The 27,509-nt window shown below is 38.6% G+C and overlaps 1 protein-coding gene and 1 long non-coding RNA gene across 2 annotated transcripts in view; one reads left to right on the forward strand and one right to left on the reverse strand.

Moving 5' to 3' along the window:
• The first annotated feature begins 11,698 nt into the window (after positions 1 to 11,698).
• LOC107758877 (sodium/potassium-transporting ATPase subunit beta-233-like) lies at positions 11,699 to 19,272 on the forward strand. Its single transcript, XM_016576709.1, has 6 exons — positions 11,699 to 11,906; positions 13,756 to 13,884; positions 16,432 to 16,587; positions 16,876 to 17,060; positions 17,583 to 17,666; positions 17,778 to 19,272. The coding sequence occupies exons 1-6, from the start codon at positions 11,813 to 11,815 to the stop codon at positions 18,042 to 18,044; spliced, it is 915 nt and encodes a 304-aa protein (XP_016432195.1). The 5' UTR covers positions 11,699 to 11,812; the 3' UTR covers positions 18,045 to 19,272.
• Positions 18,261 to 27,509, reverse strand: part of LOC107758878 (uncharacterized) — a 15,841-nt gene continuing 6,592 nt past the window's right edge. Inside the window, exon 3 of the long non-coding RNA XR_001642068.1 lies at positions 18,261 to 18,327. This is a non-coding gene — a long non-coding RNA (uncharacterized LOC107758878). The remainder of the gene's footprint in view (positions 18,328 to 27,509) is intronic.

The following is a 27,509-nucleotide window of genomic DNA, read 5'->3' on the forward strand; positions in this document are numbered from 1 at the left end:
TAGCTGAGCACTGAATAAAGATAATAAAGGACACATAATATGAGAAGAGAGTGTTTATATAGTTTGGACTTCACACTCTTTCACCTGACTTGAATGCCTCTGTACTGAAATGGCAGTTGTGAGAGCAAATAATAAAGTAAACTGAGAACAAGTCTTTTGAAAGTCTCACTCTTACTCCCTATGTTGTTAGAATGGGTCATAGTTAATGATTAATTGTAAATGCAATTGTAACGTTTTTTTTTTTTAATGTATGCATGCACAAGACTTGAAGTGTATTTTATTTTTTTTAATCTATCAAATCTATTCTTAATCAGGGTCTTTATCTTGTTTTTCAGTAAAATATAGATTTCTTAAAACAAGGTCATTTTAAAATTGCTGTAAGATATTAACCCTTGTTTGCCTTTAACTTTTATGACATTTAAATCTTATTCAAATATTGTAACGTGGCAGGGGTGACAGCGGGGTTGAGGATCCAAGTGCAGGCTTTATTTAAGAGTGTTCAAAAAAGGCAGGGTCAATCAACAGCAAACAGGTATAATCCAGGATGAGACAAAAGAGTAATCCAAACACAGGCGAAGGTCAGGGCAGGCAGCAAACAATCAGAAAAACCAGATAAACAGTCCAAGGCAAAAACAAGGAACTAGGAAACACAGGAACGCTACAGACCAACAATCAAACAACCAGCCCCCTGTGTGTGTGTGTGTGTTGAACCAGGCTTTAAATAGGGTGAAACTGATGAGAAAATGAGACAGAGGTGAATGTAATCAGAGATGATGAGTCCAGCAAAGGATTATGGGAAATGTAGTGGTAAAGTGGCAAGAGTCAGAGGTGGAGTAACATCCCCACTCCTGGTCGTGATGAGGGAACTGGAGTCATTGGAACAGGGAATGGCACTCCTGGCCGTGACGAGGGAACTGGATTCATTGGAACAGGGAACGGCACTCCTGGCCGTGACGAGGGAACAGGAGTCATTGGAACAGGGAATGGCACTCCTGGCCCCCACAGTAGCGCAGATGACCGACCACCACAGCAAAGCAGATGGGACCGAAGATCCCCACAGCAGCGCAGATGACTGACCACCACAGCAGAGCAGATGGGACCGAAGATCCTCACTGTGGCGCGGACGACCAGGATGACAACCGCCATTATAGGGAGCACTGATTCCAGGGGAACAGTCTCTTTGAGGACTTGTTCTAAGGCCCTTGGGATACTTGCTGCTCGCACCGATATCAGTGGTGGATCCTCCACACTGGACACCAATCTCAAACGCCTTGGGACTGACCTTGAATCACTGGGCATGGTTGCCATGATGGGACGAGACTCTGGAACGGTGGCCGTGACAGGACGAGACTCTGGAACGGCGGCCATGACGGGACGAGACTCTGGAATGGCAGCCATCTTGTGCAGAGACCCTGGGCTGGCGGCCATGATGTGATGGGATTCTGGAGTGGTGGAAACTGTGGGAGTACTGCATTCCTCCTCCACGACTCCCACAGTAAATTGAGAACCACTTAATTGCAACGCCAGATCAATATAATATTCTAGAATCCAATTAGGGTCATGAAGTGGCATACGGGAGCGGAGCGGCTCAGAAAGTCCTTCACGAAAAAATAGCATTAAACATATCTAGTGATGCAGAAGTGAAGCGTTCTGAACCAGCGAAGCTTTCAACACAATTGTATCGGAAAAAGGTTCATTACTCGGCCCAAAGAGTTCAAAGGCGGACACAACTGCCTCTGGAGGTTCTGCATCAGAAGCCGCCACCTCAGGAGGAGCTGGAGCGGACGCCGCCACTTCTGGAGGTTCTGCAGCACAAGCCGCCACCTCAGGAAAAGCTGGACTCACAAGAGTCATTGGAACAGGAGACGGCACTCCTGGCCATGGCGAGGGAATTGGAGTCATAGGAACAGGGAACGGCACTCATGGCCGTGACGAGGGAACAGGAGTCATTGGAACAGGGAATGGCACTCCTGGCCATGACGAGGGAACTGGAGTCATTGGAACAGGGAATGGCACTCCTGGCCGTGATAAGGGAACTGGAGTGGACTTAAGGACTGGAGCAGGCTTGGGAGTGGATTTGGGGACTGGAACAGGTGCCACCACCTCGGGAGGTTCTGCAGCGGAGCAACCGCCATTATAGGGAGCACTGATTCCAGGGGAACAGTCTCTTTGTGGACTTGTTCTAAGGCCCTTGGGATACTTGCTGCTCGCACCGATATCAGTGGTGGATCCTCCACACTGGACACCAATCTCAAACGCCTTGGGACTGACCTTGAATCACTGGGCATGGTTGCCATGATGGGACGAGACTCTGGAACGGTGGCCGTGACAGGACGAGACTCTGGAACGCCGGCCATGTCGGGATGAGACTCTGGAATGCCGGCCATGACGGGATGAGACTCTGGCTTGGCGGCCATCTTGTGGAGAGACTCTGATGTGACAGCCACTGGACTTGGCAGTACTGAGAACATAGGAGTTGCGACCATAATTACTGGACTTGGTGGTGACTTTGGTGAGCCTTCTTTTAATAAATATAAAGAAGAACTACACAACCCATTGAAGAACTAATTGAAGAACTACACTACCCACTAAACGGCCAAACAGGAATTGAGCGAATGACCTTGCACTCCATAATGCATTGTCAACGATATAATGGAGTCCTTACGCTCTCAAGCAATAGATCTATTTGAATAGTATACTGACAATCAATGACTTATGGTAATAGTTTTATATTGCATTGTCATTTATGATTTATTTGTCATTCGTAATTCTTCTTAGGATGAGTTAGTTTATTTAGAAGTACGAAAAAATACACTCTAAAAAATGCTGGGTTGTTTCAAGCTGTTAAATTTTTTAATAAAAATGTTTTAACCCAAAAGTGGGGTTAGTACATATTTGACCCAAAGTTGGGTTGAAACAACCCAGCATTTTGTAGGTACACAATCGTGTAGCCTACTTTTTGGTCTAATGAAATATAAATAAGTTTAAAAAATCAAATGTTAATAGGCTGTAAATAATATCAAGACAATCATATCATAATATTTAATAATGTGAATTTTTTAAAACCCTTTTACTGAACAGATTTTGTAATACGTAAGAAGAAAATAAATGGCAAATATATAATTGCAGGAAAACTGATCTGACCAGTATATGAAGTGATCGTCACTGTTGTGCTCTGTTATCTATTTTCCATGAAAGGTTAAATGGGTACAGTTAAATCCTCTTGTTGCTTATTGTTGCCTTGGTAACGTGACCAACCCATCATCTCGTGCCTTCAAGGTCAAGCCTTAAATTGCTGCAGTGACAGTTCCAATTCATCTCAGTGACATTTGACACTCTGTCTGTTCTATTCTCTTCTCTGTCTCCCTCTGTCTTTTTTCCACGCTGATGCATTAGAGATAAAGAAATACAATTCTTTCTCAGCATTTTTCAAATATCTGTTGGTGTATGTAAAGTATTCTGCCATATTAACATGCTGAAGTCACGGGTAAATTGACTTGCTCCAAAAATAGCACGCAGTCTGTCGTCACAATCTTTGCGCAATGTGTGTGCCGCCACCATAAGGTAGGCATATCCCACCTGGTTTCCCCGTGCTTTTCCCCCCGTGTTGTAGATAGCCGTGCACATGTGTTTGCACGTGTGAGTTTGGTGGGGGGTGCGAGGGGGATGGTGCATGAGAAAGGAAGAGCAACAGAGAGCGCTGTTCTCTAAGGACAAATGCAGACACAGCGATTAATGCAGTGTGAATATGGCAAGCCGATTTGACTTTTATTCATTCTCAGGATATGAATTCTTGATATCAACAATTCAATTTTTACTAGTTAAAATGTTAATTCTTGATATCAGGAATTAGATTTCTACTAGTAACAATTGCTATTTTTGATATCAGCAATTACATTTCCACTAGTAACAATGTTAAATCTTGATATCAACAATTCAATTTTCACTAGATAAAATGCTAATTCTTGATATCAGGAATTACATTTCAACTAGTAAAATTATAATTCTTGATATCCGTAATTCTTACTAGTAAAAACCTTTATTTTTGATATCAGTAGACATCTGTACTAGTAACAACGTGATTACTGATATCAAAAATAAAGGATTTTACTAGTAAGAATTGTATTTCTGATATGTTAAATTGGAATTTCAACTAGTAAGAAATTAATTCTTGATATCAACAATTGATTTTGAATGGCAGCCTATGGTGACATTTAACTAGTGAAAATACAATTACAGATATCAAGAATTATAGTTTGAAATGTATTTTAGTTTAAATGTAATTCCTGATATCAAGAATTAGTATTTTAACTAGTGAAAATTGAATTGTTGATATCAAGAATTAACATTGTTACTAGTGGAAATGTAATTGCTGATATCAAAAATAGCAATTGTTACTAGTAGAAATCTAATTCCTGATATCAAGAATTAACATTTTAACTAGTAAAAATTTAATTGTTGATATCAAGAATTCATATCCCGTGAAGGAATAAAAGTCAAAACGGCTTGCCATGTGAAGGACACTGTATCACTCGATCTCACAGCAGTAAAGGCAACGGACCACCTTATCCCGAGGAACCCGCGCTAATATATTCTGACTCGAAATGTAGACATATCTGTAAAATAAGAACAAGTGTGAATGAGATGTAACAGAAACAGGAAGCCATAAGCTTGATATGAATAAATTAGCTTACCCATGTCCATGTCACTGGGGACAAGAGCTTATGTGAACTTCATTATTTTGGGATTATGTTATGACTCATGCAAATTTAACTTGACTGCGAAAATCCCTTGATGACGTCGCCTATGCTCTTTAAAGTGACAGATCACATAAAAATGAAAATTCAGTTATTTACTTAACCTCATGTTAAACTTTGCGTGAAACACAAAAGTGTATATTTAGCAGAATGTCCAAGCTGCTTATTTCCATATGATAGTGAATAGAGACCAGAGAAATCATTGTAAAGAAAGCAGTGGCAGAAAAGGGGAATGAAATGAGGGCGAGTAAATGATGACAGAACTTTAATTTTTTTTTGTGAACTGTCCCTTTAATATAGAAATAGCTGGAAGATATTTGTCCTGCACAATCTTATCCTAATGTGACTGTGAGGAACTAAAGTGTTCCTCTATTATTGGAGTCATTTGTGGTTTCAAGTACCCACACGATTGTTCAGAAGAGGAAGGACAGGTCTGTTTTGTCATGGTGATTTGAAAGCTGTAGTAAACATACTTTTTTTTTCAATCCATTGTTTATATAAGATCCAGAACGCACACTGTATCAAATGAAGACCTGTAATGAGAAAAAAGTATGCATTATAATGTTAAATTCTGAATATACTGTACATTTGCACATGTTGGTTTTTTTTTTCTGCACACTATGACCCTGCACATAATATACCACTGGAGGGCGCTCACAAACTTATTCCCCTGTAGGCTGAGGTTAATGGAAAAGGTGAGTTTACGGATGTCTTGGATGAGACAGGCTGTGTGAAACCAAAGGTAGCTTACTTGGTGAGCATTTTGTGTATAAAGTTCTTCATAAGGTACCAAGTCATGTCTAATTATCTAAAACAGGCGTCTCCAAACTCGGTCCTGGAGGGCTGGTGTCCTGCAGAGTTTAGCTCCAACTTGCCTCAGCACACCTGGCTGGAAGTTTCTAGTATGCCTAGTAAGACCTTAATTAGCTGGTTCAGGTGTGTTTAATTAGGGTTGGAGGAGCTAAACTCTGCAGCACACCAGCCCTCCAGGACAGAGTTTGGAGACCCCAATCTAAAACAAATGTAAGATGTATCTAGTGACAGTGCTTATTTCATCATAAAAATTTGTGCACTAGAACATGTACTTATCAAAACAGCTTTTCCCCCATGCCATCTCCAGCTTAAACAGCTAACATAGCAATTACCGCTGTTTTTATTATTAATTTCTCAGTACCTTAGAAAGAGGCAATCAATAGATATTATGTAAATACATATACATATTTTTATTTATACGGTTATTTTATAATATTGTATATTATACAGTACATAATGCACAAATCTGTACATAAGTCTTCCGTTCTCTTCTGTTCCAAATGTATATTATTATTTGTTTATTTTCTACATTTTTCCTTAGTTTTACTTTTCTTTTAGTTTTAGTCATATATGTATGTACCAAGAGCTCCTGAAAAACCACAACAAATTCCTTGTGTGTTTGCACACACTTGGTGAGTAAAAGCTCATTCTATACTATTCTAAATTGAGCCATTATAAGATTGATAGAATAGTAGTTCTCAACCTTTTTTACTCCAATGCCCCCATTATCCTCAACAATAATCAAAGGCCCCATGACACAGTTGTTTGTAATTTACTGGATCAGGATTAAGGACAAGGATTTTTAAAAATGTAATGTCTACCTGATAAAATATTTATGCATATTTGCATTTTCATCTGCCGTTTTTGTTCAGACCAATTATATAGTCTATAACATACATATATTAGGCTGAAATGTGAGGTTTTATCATTATCATTAAATTAACATTTTTGTTTTTGTCAAAACTTGTAGGCTATTAAACTTGTAGGTCTTTTTTTCTCGTAGTTTTTACAGTCATTTTACAGTTTAGGATACAATAAACATTGGTGTTGTTTCAAAAGAATGTTGCTACCAAAACAATATGTAGTTCTATTCTAATATCTAAATTTTCAGAAACAGTTTTTAACTGCTGATTCAAAGAATGATTTTCTTTTTCATAGGAATGAATAGGCAATGAGCAAAAATGTGTTCAAGAGACTGTACTATTGTTTAACAACATACCAGCTGTTGCTGATGAAACATTTTCCCAAGACTTTTAACCCTCCATAAAACTTTTGAAAGTCGTGAGTTTTGAAAAACATATATGCAATCTAGGACCCTTATACAGCACATGCCATGGTAAAGACTGTAAATATATACCTTACAGCATTGTTTTCATCCATCCAAGTAACAATCAGTATGGTGTCTCCCCTGACTAAGGTCGATTCCTCCTGAAGTTACTGATCACTCATAGCCAAATCTCTCATACCTAATTACTCTGGTATCATAAAGTTGCTTTTGCAGTAGACCTTCAGTCCAGTGATGGATGCAGTGACCAGAAACCACCAGCGGATGACGAGAGCGTGAGCAGGAGCGCTGCAGGAATCCTTTAGGACAAGGTCACCTTAACATACACACGCCCTACTAGTGAGGTCACTCAACTAGAAAATATATAAATTCTCTTGACTGTTTTCAACCCATACCTGCTCAATAGAGGCCTGGAGGAGAACAAAATCAATGTGTTGCAGTAGTCATTTACTATGATGAGACAAATTCACCATGCGACTGAAAACGTAGCAGTTTAGTGATAAAGATATTTATAGCACATCATTGTTGTTTTGGTTGCAGATGAACAAAACAGCTGTAGAAGTTTTTGCTGTGATGCTATCTGCAAATCACAAATGTCAATTATGAACTGACCTTTTGGAAAATTTATAAAATACCTGCTGTCACATTCTGTCCTATTAGTATTTAAACCTTATTTTCCCACAAACTTTCCAAGGAATCACACACAGATATTCTCAGAAGTGAATTGCTTTAGTCAATAAGGAGGCTTAGCTGAAAATTGGCAGGCCACAACAGTAAATACTGCAACAACGCTACCTGGTAGGGGACTGATGTGTAGTGGTGTCCTTGACGGCAACGGATGTTCTATTATCTCTAAAATCATGCAGGAAATGTTGCTTAAACACATGCTAATACTGCTTGACTCAGCTTTACGGTATATACAAACTGCTTCTGTACACCACAAACCCGTCTATCTAAGAATCTGTCGTGAAAACAGCTCTTGTGGGTGGACAGTACAAAGGTCATATATGAATGTTCGCTTTAAACCTAAACGCTTTTTTTTCAGTAGTATTACAGATTGTTATATTATTATTTTGAATAATCTAAATAATATGCAATATTTATATCACATTGGTCTTATCTACCATTTAGTTTCAGTCTGGAGGTTGAGGAAAAATTAGCCATTGAAAAACCAGCTTAAAGGAATAATTCTCCCAAAACTGATTATTTGCTTACTTTTAGGCCATCCAAGACGTAGATGAGTTTGTTTCTTCTTTCGAACAGATGTGGAGAAATGTAGCATGCTGTCAGAATGAGAGTTCAAACATTGATAAAAACAATAATCCACATGTAATTCACATGACTCCAGTCCATCAATTAACGTCTTATTAAGTGAAAGCTTGTTTATAATAAACAAATCCATCAAGAAGACGTTTTTAACTTGAAACCGTTGCTTCTGGCTAAAATACAAGTCCTCTATCCATAATATTGCTTTCTCCAGTGGAAAAAGTTGTCTCATCTGAAGCAGGAGAGAAAATTGCACAGATCAAGCACAGTTTGCAAGCGAAAACATTCCTAAACAGTTGTAAACAAATATGTCGGTGGATTTTGATGTGAGAGGACAACAGGGGATGGACTTTTTAACTTGAGAAAGCATTATTTTGGATTACGGACTCATATTTTTTGCCAAAAATGGATTAAAGTTAAAGACTGGAGTCATGTGGATTATTGTGATGTTTTTATCAGCTGTTTAAACTCTCATTCTGATGGCACCCATTCACTGCAGAGGAACCATGTAATGCTAAATTTCTCCAAATCTGTTCTAATGAAGAAACAATCTCATCTGCATCTTGGATGACATGAGGGATCTTAATTTTTGGGTGAACTGTTTCATCTGAAAAACATCTTAGGGTGCAATGTAGAAATATAATTATAATGAAATAAATGAAATTAAAATTTCAGAAAGTGCTTAGAGGCACAGTGTCATGTCTGTTAAAAATACAAAATAAGTATCCATCAGTGTGTCCTGTAAACCTAGATGGAGTTTAACAACCAAAAGACATTTTAGTGTGCATCATGCATTAGTACAAATGGCATCTCTGTATTGATCCACTAAGTATAACTCATTTCTATATTAAACTGTTAGCAATGATCACTGCTGCATTTAGACACAGCATGAAACAATGAGGTCATGAAGTGGAATCCTGTTATATTTAGCCTATGGTGACTGACTGGAGGGGAAAAGCGGCAAAAAGCATCTGTCTGAAGTGTTGCGATGAGTCTCTTGCAGCTCTCTGGGTGCTCCTGTAAATTCCAAGTCCATCGCACATAGATACCGCTGAGCTAGTTGCCATGGCAACAGAGGCAGTGACTCAGCAAGTGTCTTCTGAGGTGACAGATGAGACTTATTATTTGATGGAGAGACAAACCTGTTTCATGCTCTAAAAAAGATGTTTATTCATTTTGAGGGTCCTTGAAGATGCTTCAAGGTGTTTGGAGGACGAAAAAACCTTCAAGCACCTACAGGACATGTCATTAGTGTGAAATAATGGAAGAGAAGTGCTCTCAACAAGTTTTCAAATTCACCACACGCACTAATGGCCTTCCTTCTTAAGGAAAATACACAAGAAAGGGTGTGGTTGATCCCCCAGAGATATTATAAAACAAAGATAATATTTGTGAGGGATAATGTACAGTCAAGTCGGTCATTAACGGCCAAAACAGTTCTAAACAAATATGTCTGTGGATTTGTGATGTGAGAGGACAACAGGTCCTTAGCTGTTTGGACTCTCATTCTGACGGCACCCATTCGCTGTAAAGGATCCACTGGTGAGCAAGTGATGTAATGCTAAATTTCTCCAAATCTGCTAAATTGGTGAGCAAGTGATGTAATGCTAAATTTCTCCACATTTTCGGCAAATTTTCAACTATTCTTTTAATAATATATTTTAACCTAAGAAAAAAAAATTGTTGCTGAAAAGTACCAACAATTACCATGTGCATCATTTTTACTGCAACATCTGAATTAGCTGAAGGTAACAGTTTGTGTCTTCCTCATTGGCTGAAACATTACAGCAGTTACTAATAAATTTGTAGTATCTATATTAAGCTTTACATTCCGCAAACATCTTTGCTGAGTAATCGAAAGTAGCTATATCACCTGGAACATCAGCAGAGGAAGTCAGTGTTTGGTGTGACGATGTCTCATCTTCTGATCTACAACTCTTTGTTGGGACACCAGCCAGAAGAGACTTCCTGTCCTTTTTCTTTCTTTCTTTTTTCCATGTACAACTTTTACAGTATTTCTATTAATTTATTTAGATTATTCCAGGATATGAGTAAAGTAGATCAATGTCAGGCCTACACTGACAATCTATACTATGAAGGGCAGAGAAAGTATGTGAGGTTAAAATGTAATAGGCATATGTATATTATAATTTATGCAGACGCTTTTACAGTACTACTTACAGTGCATTCAGGCTATACTTTTTTATCAGTATGTGTGCTTCCTGGGAATCGAACCCACGACCTTTTGCACTGCTAACGCGATGCTCTACCACTGAGCTACAGGAAAACTATATACGTGTTATACCTTAGGGAGAGCAAAGTCTGTATCTGTGTGTGTCAGGATTGTAATGTGGACTGTCAGAGAATGATTTAGTACTTAGTTTCTCCTGATGAACTCACCTTGAGTTTGACAAATGTGATCTTGAAAATTCCGTTTTTGACATTTTTGACATTGACGGCTCTGCCTCTTTTGTGTGTTGTATTTGTGATTCAGTCTATGCTCTGTATACATGTAAACACTGTTCCAAGGTGGTTCAGTGCTTGGTCAAGGGTGCGTGTGTGGGTGGGTGGGTGTGTGTTCATGCACCTCTGTGCACTTGTAAACGTGCAAAGGGGTGTAGCAATCAATATCACCTCATTTCTAGAAACTTTCATGCCCTTTCTTACGATATTCTTATCTTTTCAAATCATCCTACATTTCATATTCCTACACTTCTGTATGTACATATGATTTATAGTGTTCCCCTTAGTAAACATATAACACACACACACACACAGAGACAGACAGACAGACAGACAGACAGACAGACAGATCGATCGATCGATCGATAGATAGATGTGAGCAGGAGTTCATTGTGAAAAATCTCACATTTGTTTCCTAAAACCTTTGGTCCACATAGTTCATATTTCAGTTCTCACAACTGTTTAAATGGCTTTTCATTGTTTATTCCAAATACTTTACAATGCTATACATTTCAGCTCAGTTGAAAACTGTTTAATTGCTGCATTTTTAAAGTATACTCAAAGTGGTGTTTAAGAGACAGCCTGCAGTAATAGGTTAGTCGCACTTTTTGTACCATCTTGAAATTAATTAGCATAGAAGAAAATCATGTTGAAACTTAAAACGCATTTAGAAATGACAGAAACAATATGACAAGTTTAATAGATAGAATGAAACACATTGTTATTACATACTGATGAAAACATTTTCCAGTGTAAAGGCACGCAGGCATATGTGCATCCATCTGCTTGAGCTGTCTAAATATAACAGCCTGAAAATCCTAAAAACAGCGCTTTTTCCGCCTTCGGGCATCCTAGATCTGTTTCCCCACTTCTTGGCGCTGAACGCGGCTCTTGCGTCATGGGCTTTTACATCACTCCCTTCAACCTGTCCTGTTCTTACAGCGGCTTCTACGTCTTTTTACGCAATCCTATTGTAAAGTGATTCCCACCCCAATTTCGTGAGCTGCACGACCGTGTTACGTGATTGGAGGTTCTGCTTGTAATTTGCGGTGGGCGGGACCCGGGCGCTCCGCTGGATATATTACGCGGGGCACCTTGGAGAGAGCCGGGTACGGCTCCATGTCACGGTGGGCTTAGTGCTCCAGGAAGGGGTGTAGTGTTCCAAAGGAAGCAAGAAAGGAGACAAGAGGGAATTCGTTGCCCAAGGGGATAAATCAAACAGTACACCATGCCCGCTCAAAATAAAGATGAAGGAGGATGGAAGAAGTTTTTATGGGATTCGGAGAAGAAGGAATTTCTGGGACGCACCGGTGGTAGTTGGTGTAAGTATAACCTATTATAGATGTCATATCGACAGTATTGCTCGATTTCAGCACGTTGGACAGCGCTGTGATGCCCGTCATCGCCGTTTCTATAGCAGCAGGTACAGATAGACTGCCAGTCTGGTCACGAAGCAACCTGTATGATTTGACTTTGCAGCAAATGTCTCACGGACTTTCATATATCGATATTCAGGCTTAACGCGCGATTTGCAGTGGTAACGGATGTATTCTGATGATTCAAAGCATTTTTAATAAGTAGGCTTATTCGTTGCTGTTTGTCTGTATCCCACCTGTTTCGTTGAGATCACTTAGTCTTTAGACACGCTTTATGTGTTTTCATTTTTTCTTTCTACATATAAAGATATTTGAATATATAATGAATGCTCTGCGTTAATTCGAAACTAGTGGAGGAGCAAAGGGTCAACAAAGCACAGCTTCAGATTATTGATTAGTTCGATTTTTGCTGCTCAATGGTAAAATTAAATGTAATAAAATGATTTTCCTCCTCAGAAATAAATAAATAAACAAATAACGAGATGGTTAAAGGCTTGTGTTTTTAAAACGCTGATTGTTTCATGTCTGTGCTTGCCATGAAATCAATCAGCGTGTCCTTTAATTAGCATACTTGTCATTTTTAACGTGATACACGTGGAAAGGGTTAAAAATGCATCATTGTTCAAGGTGACTCAAGGTGAAAGGCCTAGTCTTTTGGGTCTGACTGATTCATCTGTGGTTGCACTGAATATTGACGTCATGTATTTGAGGTAGCTACAGTTTCTAATTGATGCCTTTAGTTTTACAAATGTAGCCTGCCTAATGTCTAAAGTTTACTCCATTGTCTTGGTAAGTAACTGAATCTGCTTTCCACTTCATATAATTTCATTTCAAAGTGCCTACTGAATGTGTCTAGCCAGTCGAGTGTGGATATAAAATCCATGCAGGAGCTATTAAGTGTAAAGTTCCTGACAATGGGTTTCCAAAATGAGTCGTGCATTAGCAAAGCAAGGCATAATTAGCTTCCAGATGAGGACGAACACATATAATCCTAGAAGTCAGTTCATCTCCTGAGATTTCTGATGGCCATTACATCATCTAATACCTTGACATTCGCTGGGCTTTAGTCCCAAATGACCCTCTGACATTGCTTTATGCACCACTGGAAACCACACAGGCCTTGTGCCCTAGCTGCACATGAGTAACTGAAATTGAGTTTAGCACTGTAATGATTTCATTGGAACTAATTTGAATGTGCATCATCTGGACAGGCTGTCAGTGAATTATTTTGGGATAAAGTGAAAAGACTGGTTGGGAAAGAACTGAATATATGACCATACTGGTTTTACTGCTCTGCGATGCCCCTACACATTGTTGATGTTTGAGACATTGAGATTACTCATCATGTCCTGCCATGCTGGCACCTCTATATTTTCTGGGGACAGACTGAGGACATTTGTATTGCTGGTGTGGTGTCAGCAGATTCGCCTGTTTGATGTAGCATCAGTGGGCTTCCTGGGATCAGACTGTTCCAAGTAGTCATTTCCAATAATACTCCTTCTTTTATGTATCAATTTAGTGTTGTTTATGTATAAATATAAGTTTTATTATTAGACGTCTATACTGTTCCAGTAAACATTTGTGGATTTGAAGTGTCTTTTCTCTAAGGAAAGAGCACTTGCTTTATTGCATAGAAATATCAAGCATCAATTCAAATATAAAATTATCAAAACCAAAAGCACATCTATAATAAAAAAAATGATCATCATTAAATACAGTAATGACATCAGAATTGCTACTAAAAATGTCTTCACATACTAAAATATGTCCCGTCTCTCTCTTTCTGTCTCCACAGCAAAAATCTTCCTCTTCTATCTCATCTTTTATGGCTGTCTGGCCGGGATCTTTATCGGCACCATCCAGATTCTCCTCCTCACCCTGAGCGATTACAAACCCACCTGGCAGGACAGAGTAGCTCCTCCAGGTAACAATTCTATTGTGGTGACTGTCCTGCCTTTTATATCTTTCTTATCATTTATTGTGAGTGTAAATTGAAGTTGAAGTTGAAGTAATATCAAGGGGTTTTATGAAGCCCTAAGGGATCATAATGGAACTGCATGGGGCCAAATTAAATACAAAGTGTACAATTAAAGAAAGAAAGAAAGAAAGAAGAATACAATTACTGTAATTTTTTATTATAGAAAATTGGTCATTTTTTTCAATTCATACTTTTTAGAACATTTCGTGGAATAATTAGAATTTTCATACACTAAAATTTTTTTTTTTAAAACACTGTAAATGAACAAAGACTATTGGAATATGTTTTAAAAGAAAATACTATTTCAGTTTTTCTACTTCAAAATTTCATGTTTAATTCAATGCATTACTTGCTGTTTCTTTGTAAATAATTGTGAAATTTACTAGCAAATTCTGAGTAAAAAAAATTTCTACACCAATTTTTTTTTTTTATATTAAAATGTTTTTTATATTACAAACAAATAGTTTGTACATTGAAGTATCTCCTATTGAATCAGGGAGTTTTGCGTCATTTTAAACAGATTTATTAGGTCAGGTGAATTGGACATTTTCATGCAAGAGAACATTTTAATGAACAAAAATTTGTATATGTGATTTTTTTTAATCCATTTTCCTGCTACAGAATTGTTTTAAAAGCCAAAACTAATTTTGTTTTCATGGGGTTTGAAAGGTTAGTCCATTAGCTAACATAAAATTTCAGGGGGTTCTTAAAGGGTTAGTTCACCAAAAATGAAAATTAGCCTGTGTTATACTCACCCTCAAAGCATCCTAGGTGTATGTGACTTTCTTCTTTCAGACGAATCCAATCGGAGTTGTATTAAAAATTGTCCTGGCCCCTCCAAGCCTTTCAATGGGGCTAAGCGGGTGTTGGTTGTCAACAGTTGCATACGTCTTACGTCATCCGCCTGCATGTCTTCCTCGTACCACAGTCAGCGGAAGTGAGAAAAAAGTGTTTATTACGTTTGAAATATGGATATTTATCTTACAAAAATGCATGGATTCGCTACAGAAGGCCTTTATTCACCCCCTGGAGCCATGTGAGGGACATTTTATTATGGATGCGCGCACTTTATTTCACATCTTCTGAACTGTTGACAACCAACACCCGCTTACCCCCATTGAAAGGCTTGGAGGGGCCAGGACAATTTTTAATATAACTCTGATTGGATTCGTCTGAAAGAAGAAAGTCACATACACCTAGGATGCTTTGAGGGTGAGTAAAACACAGGCTAATTTTCATTTTTGGGTGAACTAACCCTTTAAGGTCATAGATTTTGGTAACCCGTCTGGTTCCCTGATGAGGGCTTGGACTCGTTGTTCCTGTCACAGTTGCTGTTCCTCTTGCAGTTTAAAGTGAGGCTTAAAGGATTGGATATGTCTGACAAACATTTGGTGGGTTCAGAGACCAGATCAAGGGCTAAGAGAGTGCTGGGCTCTTGGGAATTGATAATCTGACCATTTTACATCACAGCTGATATATTTCACATGTTTTCTTGGTAGAACAGAAGGCATGTGAAGTTAAGGGGAAACAGACTGACTATGACAACATATACCTTTCAGACACATTAGAACTATGAAACACTTTGTAGAGAAACTGATGGATCTCCTCTTGGCAAGGCTTATTTAGGAAAACTGATCATGGGAAGCATCAGAATGATTCAAAACATGTATTTCAGCATTCATTCTCTTTTTCCCTCTAACAATCACAGCATGTTCCTCTATGATTTATTTACAGTCACTGCGAGATAAGGAGCGTTCAAGCTTTGTGTTCTGCAAACTGTTTTCAGGACATGCTGTCTTTCACATGTGACTTTGTTACAAAACATGTAATTTGATTTCATTGACAATGCAGAACCACTTCAGTTATCAAACAGATTCTTTAGCTAGGCTTTGTTCATTTGTCAGATGCATTTGAAGCTCACCGGCCTTTACCTACTGCTAATATTTTGTGCATAATTTCATACTAATAAAATGGCAGTTACTTTGTGAAGATTAATGCGATTAAAAAATGACAAAGTATTAAATAACAGGGTTGCATTATTTTGCTTATTCCTTTTAATAAAGGAAAAAATAATATACTTTACTTTGTAAATTTTTATCTCTTAATATGATTATTAAAAGCTTATTAGATGTACAGTCGATCACAAAATTTAGAAACATTCTTTTGCGATTTGCCAAACAAATTCTTGCATGAATCATTCAACATTTTGGGGAGGTTAAACAGCTGTTAGAGGTTAAACTAATGTTAGTTATGAAATTTTTGAAGGCACACTTTATCAAGACTTGACAGAATTCTTCAGAATTGCACAATGATTGCTGATATTGCAAAGAAGAATTCGAGACAACCTGAAAGAGTTAAAGATTTTAATAAATACGAGTCAAATGAGAAAAGTCCAAAGATTTACTGTCCGACAAATGTCTCTCCAAAAAAGCAAATAAATTAATGTAAATATATCTGAATTCCTTGTATTTGTGTTATTTTATCTGTGCACAGGGCTCACTCACTACCCACGTTCAGACAAGGCTGAGCTGATCATCTATCCGGAGGATGATGAAACCTACAGGACATACATCAAAGCCATGAAAGAATTCTTAGAATCCTATGACACAGAAAAACAGGGAGACCTAATGAAATTTGAGGACTGCGGAGGTACTAGATTACACATGTGTCTTCTGTTACTTGAGTCCCAAATGAATATAGATGTTTTCTCAGCAGGATCAAGGTTTTCATTAGCCTACCAAATGTAATATTCACAAACTAAATACTAGAAAATATTATTAATTATTCCACACACTGTTTTTATACTTGTATATGTTTTCAATGATCTCTTTTTCACGTCCCTTTGAGAAAATTATAATTATATATACCTTTACATATGTAGAATTATATATATACATGTATATATATATATATATATTTTTTTTTCTATTTTGACAGACCAACCCGGGCAATACAAGAACAGAGGTGATCTAGAAAGTGACATGGGTATCAGAAAGGCATGCCAGTTTTCGAAGTCTTTCCTAGGACCCTGTTCTGGCATTGAAGATCGTAATTTTGGATTCTCAGAGGGGAAGCCCTGCTTGATTGTCAAGCTCAACAGGATTGTAAACTTCAGACCAAAGGTTTGTTAAATACATGCAACAATATTCACAAAATGTTTGTAGGATCTTGCATTTCTGTAGACTATTAATTAATTGACTAAAGGTTCATTTTTATAATACATCAGCAAATTTCTTGTCTTTACGGTGTTATGTAAATGCTTATATAAATACATATATACAGTACATACTATTATGTATATGTATACTATGTTTATTTATTGTTATTATTGTTGTTGTATTTGTTTATTTTTCTTTATTTTATTGTTTTTCTTAAAATGTTTTATTTTTTATTATATTTTATTTACTACTAATAATAGTAGTAATAAAATATAGTTATATTATTATTATTATTTGTTGTTGTTGTTGTTGTATTTGTTTACTTTTTATTATTTTATCATTTTGCTTACAAAGTATTTTATTATTAATCATTACTTGATAATTTTATTGATAATATTGATCATTGCAGAAAAGTTACCATAGTATTTTTTTAACCTGTATCATGTTGCATGCAAGTCTCAAGTTTTTTTTTCTTTTTTCTTTTAGCCACCAGCATCAAATGAAAGCATTCCAGAAGAGGCAAAGCACAAAGTCCAGCCCAACGTGATTCCTATCCACTGCACAAACAAGGTGAGCGATCATTTCGCTGCTTGACTGAATACTCTCATTTGCTCTGTAAAATAGTAAAATGGTTGCTAACTGGCAGCATATATTCTCTGGTCTTCTCTGAAACACCTGCAGAAAGAAGAGGATGCAGGTAAGCTCGGTGAAGTGAAGTACTACGGTATCGGAGGAGGCTTTCCTCTTCAGTATTACCCCTACTACGGGAAACGCCCGCACTCTCATTACCTGCAGCCCCTGGTGGCCATCCAGTTCGTCAACATCAGCCTGAACACGGAGATCCGCGTGGAGTGCAAAGTGTTTGGGGAAAACATTTATTACAGCGACAAGGATCGCTACCAGGGACGATTCGATGTTAAAATCGGTGTCATGACCAAATCAACATGACCTCTGAACAGAGTACCTCCACTCTCTCCCTATTTAAAGGCAAACTAAGGCCCCTCTTCTGACTTGAGATACAAAGGCACCAGAGAGAAGTTTCTCACCGGTCTTCCACAGTGTTTAACCGAGGGGATGTTTTTTGAATGTACAAGTGTCTCATGTCAGAAAGAGGCCTCATTTTAGTTTAGGAGAGATTAATTAAAAAATCTAATAAAATAAACAAAAAGTGAATAAAAAATTATTTAAAAACACTAGTCTAAAACAACATACCATCTTACACATGTGGGACCTAACATTGTCTGTACTCTTTACTTCAAGCTTTCTGCTTTCAGTCTAGGGTTAGAATGTAAATGCCTGGAGGATTAGCCATAGCATAAAATATTTATTCTACTACCGAATGAGAAGTGTCCACGATCAAAGGGGCATGTTGTTTTACTGTAAATTACATTTCTTCTACCGATGTAGCCAGCACTGTTTTGTCCCTCTTGTATTGTATTGTTGCCTTGTGTGATTTCCCTATATTTAGAACGTGCACAGTAGTTGCATATGTAGGTTGTTTTGAGCCACGCCATGTGTGTGATTAAGCTTCATTTGTCAAACGTGCCTACATACATGTATAGTTACTTAATGGAAATACACTGGCCTCTTAACATTGCCTTTCGCGGGTATTGATGTTCTATCTTTGCATCTTTTAGGTGTATTAGGTGGGTGTTGAACCTTTTTTTCCACTAAAATCACTACAGTGTAGGAGGGGAAGATTGTACTTCTCTTTTAATGATTCGTTTTCTCTGACTGTAGATGTTGCCTTTGGTTTTATGCTGTCATTCACGTGCAGAGGGAACCGCTATACTGAAACTTTGATATTTTTTTTTTTTACAACTTTGTTTTCTTCCTTGCCTTGTCATTCTTCTTCTTATTGAAGACGTCACATGGCATGGTTGAATGTTCGAAATTTCGATATTTATTAAGTGGTGACCTTAAATATTCTGTTCTTGCACATGCTCATGTTCTCGTCATGAATTCATGAACTCGTCATGAATGTTAATAATGCCAAAGCCATTAAAATTATTCTAGATTTTATCAGAAGTAATGCAATACCCTGTCCATCGGGATGTTTTGTAGGTGTGCGCAATCAGTGTCAAACGTTAGAAATGTCAAATTTCACGAGTCCCACAAGCTCTCATGTTGAAACTGAACTGGAAAAGACTAACCAAAATAAAGCTGAGACTCTAAAGTTGTGATGTTTTTATTTTATAAATCATCTAAGATATTGTTTTAATGAAAAGTCATTTTAAAATGTTATGTTTATATTCTCTTTCATGACATAACCACAAACAAAAAAGCATTTCTTGTTAAGGCAAGCATTAATATTACTTTCACTCATAATTAGGATTAGGGATTTTAACACTCAAAATAGCTGCATTTCACACATGAACCATTAAAAATCTTTAAAAAAAAACTTATTGGCTAAAAGTTAATAAATATAACACTTATTAGTTAATTAAATATTATCCATGTACATTACCATTCAAAAGTTCGGGGTCTTTTTTTATTAATACTACTAATGTGTTTTTGTGTGTGTGTGTGTGTGTGTGTGTGTGTGTGTATATAAAGACAGCATTTGTAAATCAGAATTTACACCTATAAATTCACAGGGAATTTGCTGGATGTATATTAATCAAGCACAATATTGTTAATTTGCGAATGAGGTAATACTTTAATTAGGGACCAGTTCTCACTACTAACTAGTTGCTTATTAGCATGCCTATTATTAACATATTGGCTGTTTATTAGTGCTTATAAAGCACACATTCTGCATGACCATATTTTACATCCCTAATCCGACCCAATACCTAAACTTAACAACTACCTTACTAACTATTAAGCAGAAAATTAGGAATTTATTGACGCAAAAGTCATAGTTAATGGTTTGTTAATAGCGTAAATTGGACCTTGAAATAAAGTGTGACCGTGAATCATTACAACATGTAAAAAACTTATTTCCATATCAAGAGTTGCACAGGAGTATTGTAAGTCTATTTATCCACATTGTGGATAAACATTTTAATCACGATATGTATTTGGCAGACACTCCAGCTGATGACATTAAAAGTTAAAGTGCAGAGCAAGAGAGAGAATCCAAATATGACTGAAAACAGCTCTCATAGGGCCCCTGCTGGGATGAGATACTGAACAGCCAGGTTCCTGGCAAGATATCCTCAAAATGTATATTTTATCTGAATTTTTAGGTCTTGGAACACTTAGGAATTGGAAGTGATTCTACCTGCTCTGTCATTGTATCATTGGCTGATCTTTGATGGTGATTAATGTGGGTCTTGATGAATTAAAAATGTGCATTTGCACCCAAGAGTATCTGTGTGCACCAAGCAGAGCCACCTGATCTCAGATGTGTGATGTCAACATGAATCTCACAGTGAGTAAAAATACTTGCGAATATGATGTGTTTGTGTGTGAGGGAGTAGATAGGAGGAGGGAATATGGATGGTAATTACAGAATAAAAATGAAAAGAACAGCTTTCAAGTGATGCAAAGTTCTTTTCATTAATTAAATGGCCCATTAAGGGCCACATAGCAATCATTACCACAAAACTATGTTGATTCACAAAACTACAGTTGATTCATATGCATGATTGAAACACTTATTTGAGTGGCAATCCAGCATTCCAGAAATAATGCTTCAGTCATGAATCTTTCATTAATAAAACACTTTCTAAAAGCTGCATTCTGTTGACAAATGTTATATGTACTGTAGGTTGTCAAAGTAATGCAGAAATAATATTTTCTAAGATGGAATTTGAATCATCTTGACAAATAAGACAGCAATCTACTTGAGATAACTCACAGATTTTATCTTTGTTCTTTGTGAACTGTGTATCCTTATTTTAGTTATTACTCATTAGTCATATCATTACTATTAGAGGAAAGAACAATAGTGTTGCACTTCCTCCCATTGTATGCTATGTGCCTGACCATGGATTTTAGAGGAGCTTTTTTTGTATCCTTCTCCAGCCTTAGTACTGGTACTTTCCACAGACAGAGAATGGTACACTCAATGGCGGAGTCAGAGGGGTGTCCTATATGACACTTGACACCCCTGACATCTGATTGGCCACCCTGTTTGCAGCCCAAAATTTTTAATTCGATGCTGGCAGTTTGGAAGGCATCAAGGCACATCCAAATTCACTTACTGTCTCTTGAGATGCCTTCACCTGATCAATTTTTAAGTGACAGTGAATGAGTGACGTGATGTGTAGCCAAGTATAGTGTCCCATACTTGGAATTTGTGCCCTGCATTTAAAGGGTTAGTTCACCCAAAAATTAAAATTAGCCCATGAATTATTCACCCTCAAGGCATCCTTCCAGATAGCACATGTACGTCTGCTAGATGTCTGATAAAGATCTCTTGATCTGGAAAGCATCTGCTGTCTACAAACGTCTGACAGAAGTCTTTCAGATGTCAGTTTTACATACATTCTAAATCATAAACATCTTAAAGACATCTAATAGACATCTATTTAACATCTAAAAGGAAACGTCCTTCGATTTGTAATTCTAATTTGTGACCATTGTTTTTTTATCTCTCCGCTCCGCTTCCGTGTTCGTCACTTCTGAGCGGCGCATGCGCAACGCCGACCTCATACGTCATCCGCCCGGAACTGCTTCCGTGTACAACTGTTGACGCAAGCTAGATTAAAGTGATTACGTTTTGATTGAGGATATTTTTCTTACAAAATCTTAAAGACATCTAATAGACATCTATTTAACATCTAAAAGGAAACGTCCTATAGACGCATTGCAGATGAGCAAACACTCCAAAAAAAAATGTCTTGCAGATGTAAATGGACGTCAAATAGACGTCTCCAAGATGTACGTGTGCTATCAGGGCTAGGTGTATATGACTTTCTTCTTTCAGACGAATCCAATCGGAGTTATACTAAAAATTGTCTTTGATCTTCCAAGCTGTTTAATGGCAGTCAGTGGGTGTTGCAGTTCATCAGTCCAAAAGAAGTGAAATAAAGTGCATCCATCCATAATAAAAAGTGCCTCACACTGCTCCGGGGGGTGAACAAAGGCCTCCTGTAGCGAATCGATGCGTTTTTGTAAGACAAATATCTATATTCAAAACGTAATAATCACTTTAATCTAGCTTGCACCAACAGTTGTACACGGAAGCAGTTCCGGGCTGATGATGTATGAGGTCAGCGTTGCGCAGAGTCTCGTGAGTCTCGTGAAAACTAACGTTTGTTTAAAGAATGAAAGGAAGCAAAGGAAAACCAGTCTCCTCTTGGCTTATATCTACATTTGTCCTTCTGTGGACTGAATAAAGTCTATGCATCATATAGAGAGATATAATAGTATAGATTGCTCTTTCCGTTTGCGCTGTTTTCACAGCAAAACTTATCATCATCGCCCTTATTTTCATTCTTGAAGCAAACTTTTTGCCTGTAAAATTATTAGATTTGGTGATTAGATGTTGGACTGTTGCCTTGAATGTGAAAACATGATAGCATGGTGCTTTTCATCCGGTTTACCATCGGGTTTAGATTTCCTGAACAACTTATCAGAAATTTGAGTTATTGTAATTGTACTGATGAGTGCCACTAGGGGCACTAATGTTTTGAGTAATAAAAGGAAATTGTGCAGGCAAATAAAACAATACTTATAGCATGTGTAACGTGTCAGTGATCTGTGCCAGATAAATGAAACATGGTAGCAGGAGAAATAGATAAACATTTTACAAAATGATTATAAATAGCATCCGACAGCCAGACGAGCTGAATTTGAGTGGATATGTCCATGCTAATTGGAAATCTTTCAAGCTGAGCTTCGAGCTGTACCTGTTAGCGATGGGGCTGGAGAGGGATAATGACTGCAGGAAGATCTTACAGTGGTGGGCCGATCTGCGATAGATGTCTTCAACATGTTCCAGTTCTCTGAGGAAGAGCAAGATAAGTACGATGTGGTTATGGCAAAGTTTGAGGACTATTGTATACCAAAGAAACACCAAACATACAAACGTTATGTTTTTCGTAATCGGATGCAGAAAGAAGGAGAGACTGTTGAACAATATGTGACAGATTTAGGTCTGCAAAGCCAATCGTTTATACAACTTCAAGAGTTTGTCTGATTCGATGATCAGGGATCAAATAGTCATTGGCATCCTGGACAAGAGAGTAAGAAGATAGTTACTCGGGGAGACTGAATTGACTTTGGATAAAGCATTTGGCATCTGCCAAGTATCAGAGAGAGTGAACGTACAACTTAAATCCTTCGACGCAGAAAGCGAGCCTGCAGCAGCAATGGATGTTGTGCGCGAATGCGCAAAGAAAACTGGTAAAGAAAAACACTGCAAAACAAGACGTAAGGACAACAAGGACTGTAACCGATGTGGTACCAACCATGCACCACAGAAATGCCCGGCTTATGGTAAAGACTGTCGCAAATGTGATGGAAAAAATAATTTTGCAAGATGCTGCTTCACTAAAAAAAAAGTTTGAGTTGTAGAAAGAGTCAAGGACACCAGCGACAACAATGATGAGGACGAGCAGTTCTTTGTGGAGGCTGTGGTGGAGGAAGCGAGCACCAAGGACGAGAGGATAGCTCATCTAGATGTCAACGGAGTGACTGTACCCTTTAAACTGGACACCGGCACACAAGGGAACCTCTGCCAACAAGAGAATTTGACAGACTAAGAAAAAAGCCAAAAGTGCATTACAGAAAGATAAGCATACAAACTTACAATGAGGAGCCGATTCCCACAAATGGGGTATGTAGGATAACACTGACAGCACAAACAGGACAGTCTGTGAATGTAATGTGTGTACTGGTAGAGGGTAACAGACAGCCCATACTTGGGCTGAAGGCTTGTGAAAATTTGGGGCTCATAAAGAGAGTGCATGTGATTAACAGTAAAGCAGTTACACAGAGTGACACAGCTGAGAAACAGAATGAGATTGTAACTAGTGTTGACAAGATAGTTAAACAGTACCAAGATATGTTTGAAGGTGTGGGTTGTCTACCAGGCAAACACAAGATACAGCTGAAAGAAAATCCTCAAGCAGTCATACATTCAGCCAGAAAGGTACCAGTTGCCCTCAAAGAAAGGTTGAGATCTGAATTGCAATCTTTGATCGGGAAAGGAATAATAAGAAAAATAGAGGAGCCAACAGAGTGGGTAAATTCTCTGGTAATTGTGGAAAAGAAAAATGGAGATCTAAGACGTTGCATATCCCAGAGATTTAAATAAGTGGATCAAAAGAGAGCACTACAAGTTGCCAACAAAGACTGACATAACAAGCACAATGTCAGGTGCACGTTATTTCTCTAAACTGGATGCATCGTCAAATTTCTAGCAAATTGTCTTGGATGAAGAAAGTGCTAAGTTGTGTACTTTTAATACAACCTTCGGGCGGGACTGTTTTCTTCGCTTACCTTTTGGTATCTATTCGGCACCAGAGGTATTTCACAGAACAGTGCAACAGCTGTTTGATGGTATGGAAGGTGTGGGAGTATTCCTGGATGACATAATAATATGGGGAAGAACGCAAAATGAGCATGACAAAAGACTCTGTGAAGTGTTAAAACAAGCACAAAAGTCAGGACTGAAACTAAGCAGACAAAAATGTGAATTTGGAGTGACAGAGATCACTTACCTCGGAGATAAGCTATCTGCAGCAGGAATACAGCCAGATCCAGAAAAAACACGAGCTGTAGCTGACATGCCAGCACCTAAAGACAAAATAGAGTTACAGAGAGCATTGGGGGTAGTCAATTACATGAGTAAATTCATACCCAAGCTTTCAGGCTTTCAATTCTAACTATTGACAGACACCTCTGCAAAGCATGTGATCTTACATTTAAAAACAATTTTTGCGAGACATGGAATTCCGATCACTGTAGTCAGTGACAATGGACCTCAATTCTGTGGGCTAACATTCAAAGAGTTTGCAAAGCAGTATGGATTCAAATACGTAACATGAAGCCCATATTACCCACAGTCAAATGGGTTAGCCAAAAAGGCAGTGCAGATTGTGAAGCATCTGCTGAAGAAAGCAGCTAAAGTAGGAGAAGATCCTCACCTTGCAGTCTTGAACTACAGGTCATCACCTTTAGAAGGTGGGAAGTCTCCAGAAGAATTACTGATGGGTAGAAAGCTGAGGACAAAGCTACCCTCAGCTGAACATCTGCTACAAAACAAAGACTAGTTTGCACCTTGGAAATGCAGCTCTAATGTCACATATAACAAAAACGCAAGACCTTTACTCCTACTGGAATGTAAAGATTTGGTGAGAGTAAGATGTAATGGAAAATGGGGACCTAAAGCAAAGGTTCTGAAGAAGATCATGCCTAGATCGTATGAAGTACTCACTGAGTATGGTAATACTCTTCGCAGAAACAGGAGGGATTTGTTGAAAATTCCTCAAACAGAATTCAACGAGGATGCCGGGATCAATTGTCCTGTGGCTCCAAAAGAGTACAGTAAAAAGAGTGATGTAGGGCAAAGGAGTACCCCAAAGAAAATTCTTATCTCTAAATGCAGGAAAGGTTGAGAGGCCAAGGAGATTAATTGTTAAGCCAAAAAGACTTATTGAGGAGTGCTGAAGTGTTAAATGTGAAACTAATCTAAAGAAAAAATAATAGAAACAAATAATTGAGGAAATGAGACACATTGTTAAATAGTTAAAATGTTAAGAATGTTGTGGTGATGAGAGTTAAACAAAAAAAAGTTGTTATTGAAAGGTTTTATTTAATTTACTAGTTAATTGTTGCATTTAAAAAAAAAGAGAGAGAGATGTACTGATGAGTGCCACTAGGGGGCACTAATGTTTTGAGTAATGCAAGGTAATTGTGCAGGTGAATAAAAGAATACTTATAGCATGTGAAACGGTGTTCTAGTGTCGGTGATCTGTGCAAGATAAATGAATGTAATGTCAGACATTTCGCTTCATTACAGTCAATCAGATAAGAGAGACAAGATCGTTCCAAAATTTGCCTAACATTCACTTCTATGCTATAATACATGCAGTGCAGTCACAGTATTGTGAGTAAAATTGGACCACATTTGCCACATTAAACTCGTAGTTTCATGAATTATCACTTCTACCTCTTATCAGCACTCTGTCAGCAACTGTGTTGGAGGGAACGACGCGGAGACGTGGATCAAGGAACAGTCTTTAATATCATCCAAACACAGGGGAAATCCACACAAGGAATGGCTGGTGTCGCACGAACATGACGTATTGAGACCTGACAAACACAGACAGCACAGACTGGGATTTAAATGCACGGGGAAACGAGGACAATTAACAAGACACACCTGAACTAAATGACATGATTAACAAGAGGGAAAACTAGGTCACGAGAGCACATGGGGAGAGAAACACACACACACAGTCCCGGAAGGTGTGTCCTCGCGCCGCAGGAACACCAAAGGGAGGGACGGAGGGGGACTCAGGAGGAGGTTCGAGTCCAGGGTGAGACGACGGAGGGAGGAGCCAGGGAGGAGACAGGAGGAGCCAGGGCGGACCAGATGGAGGGAGGAGACAGGAGGAGCCAGGGCAGACCAGATGAGACGGAGAGCCGATGAGCCAGGGCGACGGGGAGGAGCCTGAGGGCCAAGGCAGAGCAGATGGCTCAGGCGACCGTGGCGGAGGTGGGGATCCGGAAGGCTGCGGTGGAGCCAGAGTGACAGAGAACCGAGGAGGAGCTGACAGAGCCAGAGGGATGGTGGGACGAGGTGCAGCCAGAGGAGTGGAGTCCCGAGGCGACGGATGGTCGACGACACGGAGCCGGACAATCTCCAGACATCGGATGATCACTTCCCTCCAGCTCAGTCCAGTGGTGTCTGGGAGGTCAACGGGGCGATGGTAATTTGCCACGATCCAGAACAGTGAGTTCAGCGCAGCGTCGTCGAAGGCATTAAAACGGCGAGCTGGCTGAACTCAACCGCATACTCCAAGATGGGAAGGTCCTTATGGGGTAGGGCGGTGAATTTAGTGGCGAGGGGATCCATAGGGGGAAAAAACAAAACACTGTACAAAACACGGAAAACAAACGGAGGGTAACACGCAATATACTTCTTTTTGTAGGTCGGGTCTTCTGTCAGCAACTGTGTCAGAGGGAACGACGCAGAGACGTGGATCAAGGAACAGTTATTAATATCATCCAAACACAGGGGAAATCCACACAAGGAATGGCTGGTGACACACGAACATGACGTATTGAGACCCGACAAACACAGACAGCACAGACTGGGATTTAAATGCATGGGGACACAAGGACAATTAACAAGACACACCTGAACTAAATGACATGATTAACAAGAGGGAAAACTAGGTCACGAAGAGCACATGGGGAGAGAAACACCAGGGGCGGATTTAGTGAATTGGGGGCCCCAGGCAAAATATAGGAATAGGGCCCTATACATTTGCACACATTTTCCTAGATCAA

This window comes from Sinocyclocheilus rhinocerous, unplaced genomic scaffold (genome assembly GCF_001515625.1).
Source record: "Sinocyclocheilus rhinocerous isolate Xijiao unplaced genomic scaffold, SAMN03320098_v1.1 scaffold1435, whole genome shotgun sequence".
Lineage (NCBI taxonomy): Eukaryota > Metazoa > Chordata > Actinopteri > Cypriniformes > Cyprinidae > Sinocyclocheilus > Sinocyclocheilus rhinocerous.

Excerpts from the sequence above, each read along its gene's own strand:
- LOC107758877 (XM_016576709.1), top strand. The coding sequence starts at position 11,813 with ATGCCCGCTCAAAATAAAGATGAAGGAGGATGGAAGAAGTTTTTATGG. Across the intron at positions 11,907-13,755 it reads ACGCACCGGTGGTAGTTGGT|CAAAAATCTTCCTCTTCTAT; the intron begins GTAAGTATAACC and ends CTGTCTCCACAG. Across the intron at positions 17,667-17,777 it reads CTATCCACTGCACAAACAAG|AAAGAAGAGGATGCAGGTAA; the intron begins GTGAGCGATCAT and ends AAACACCTGCAG.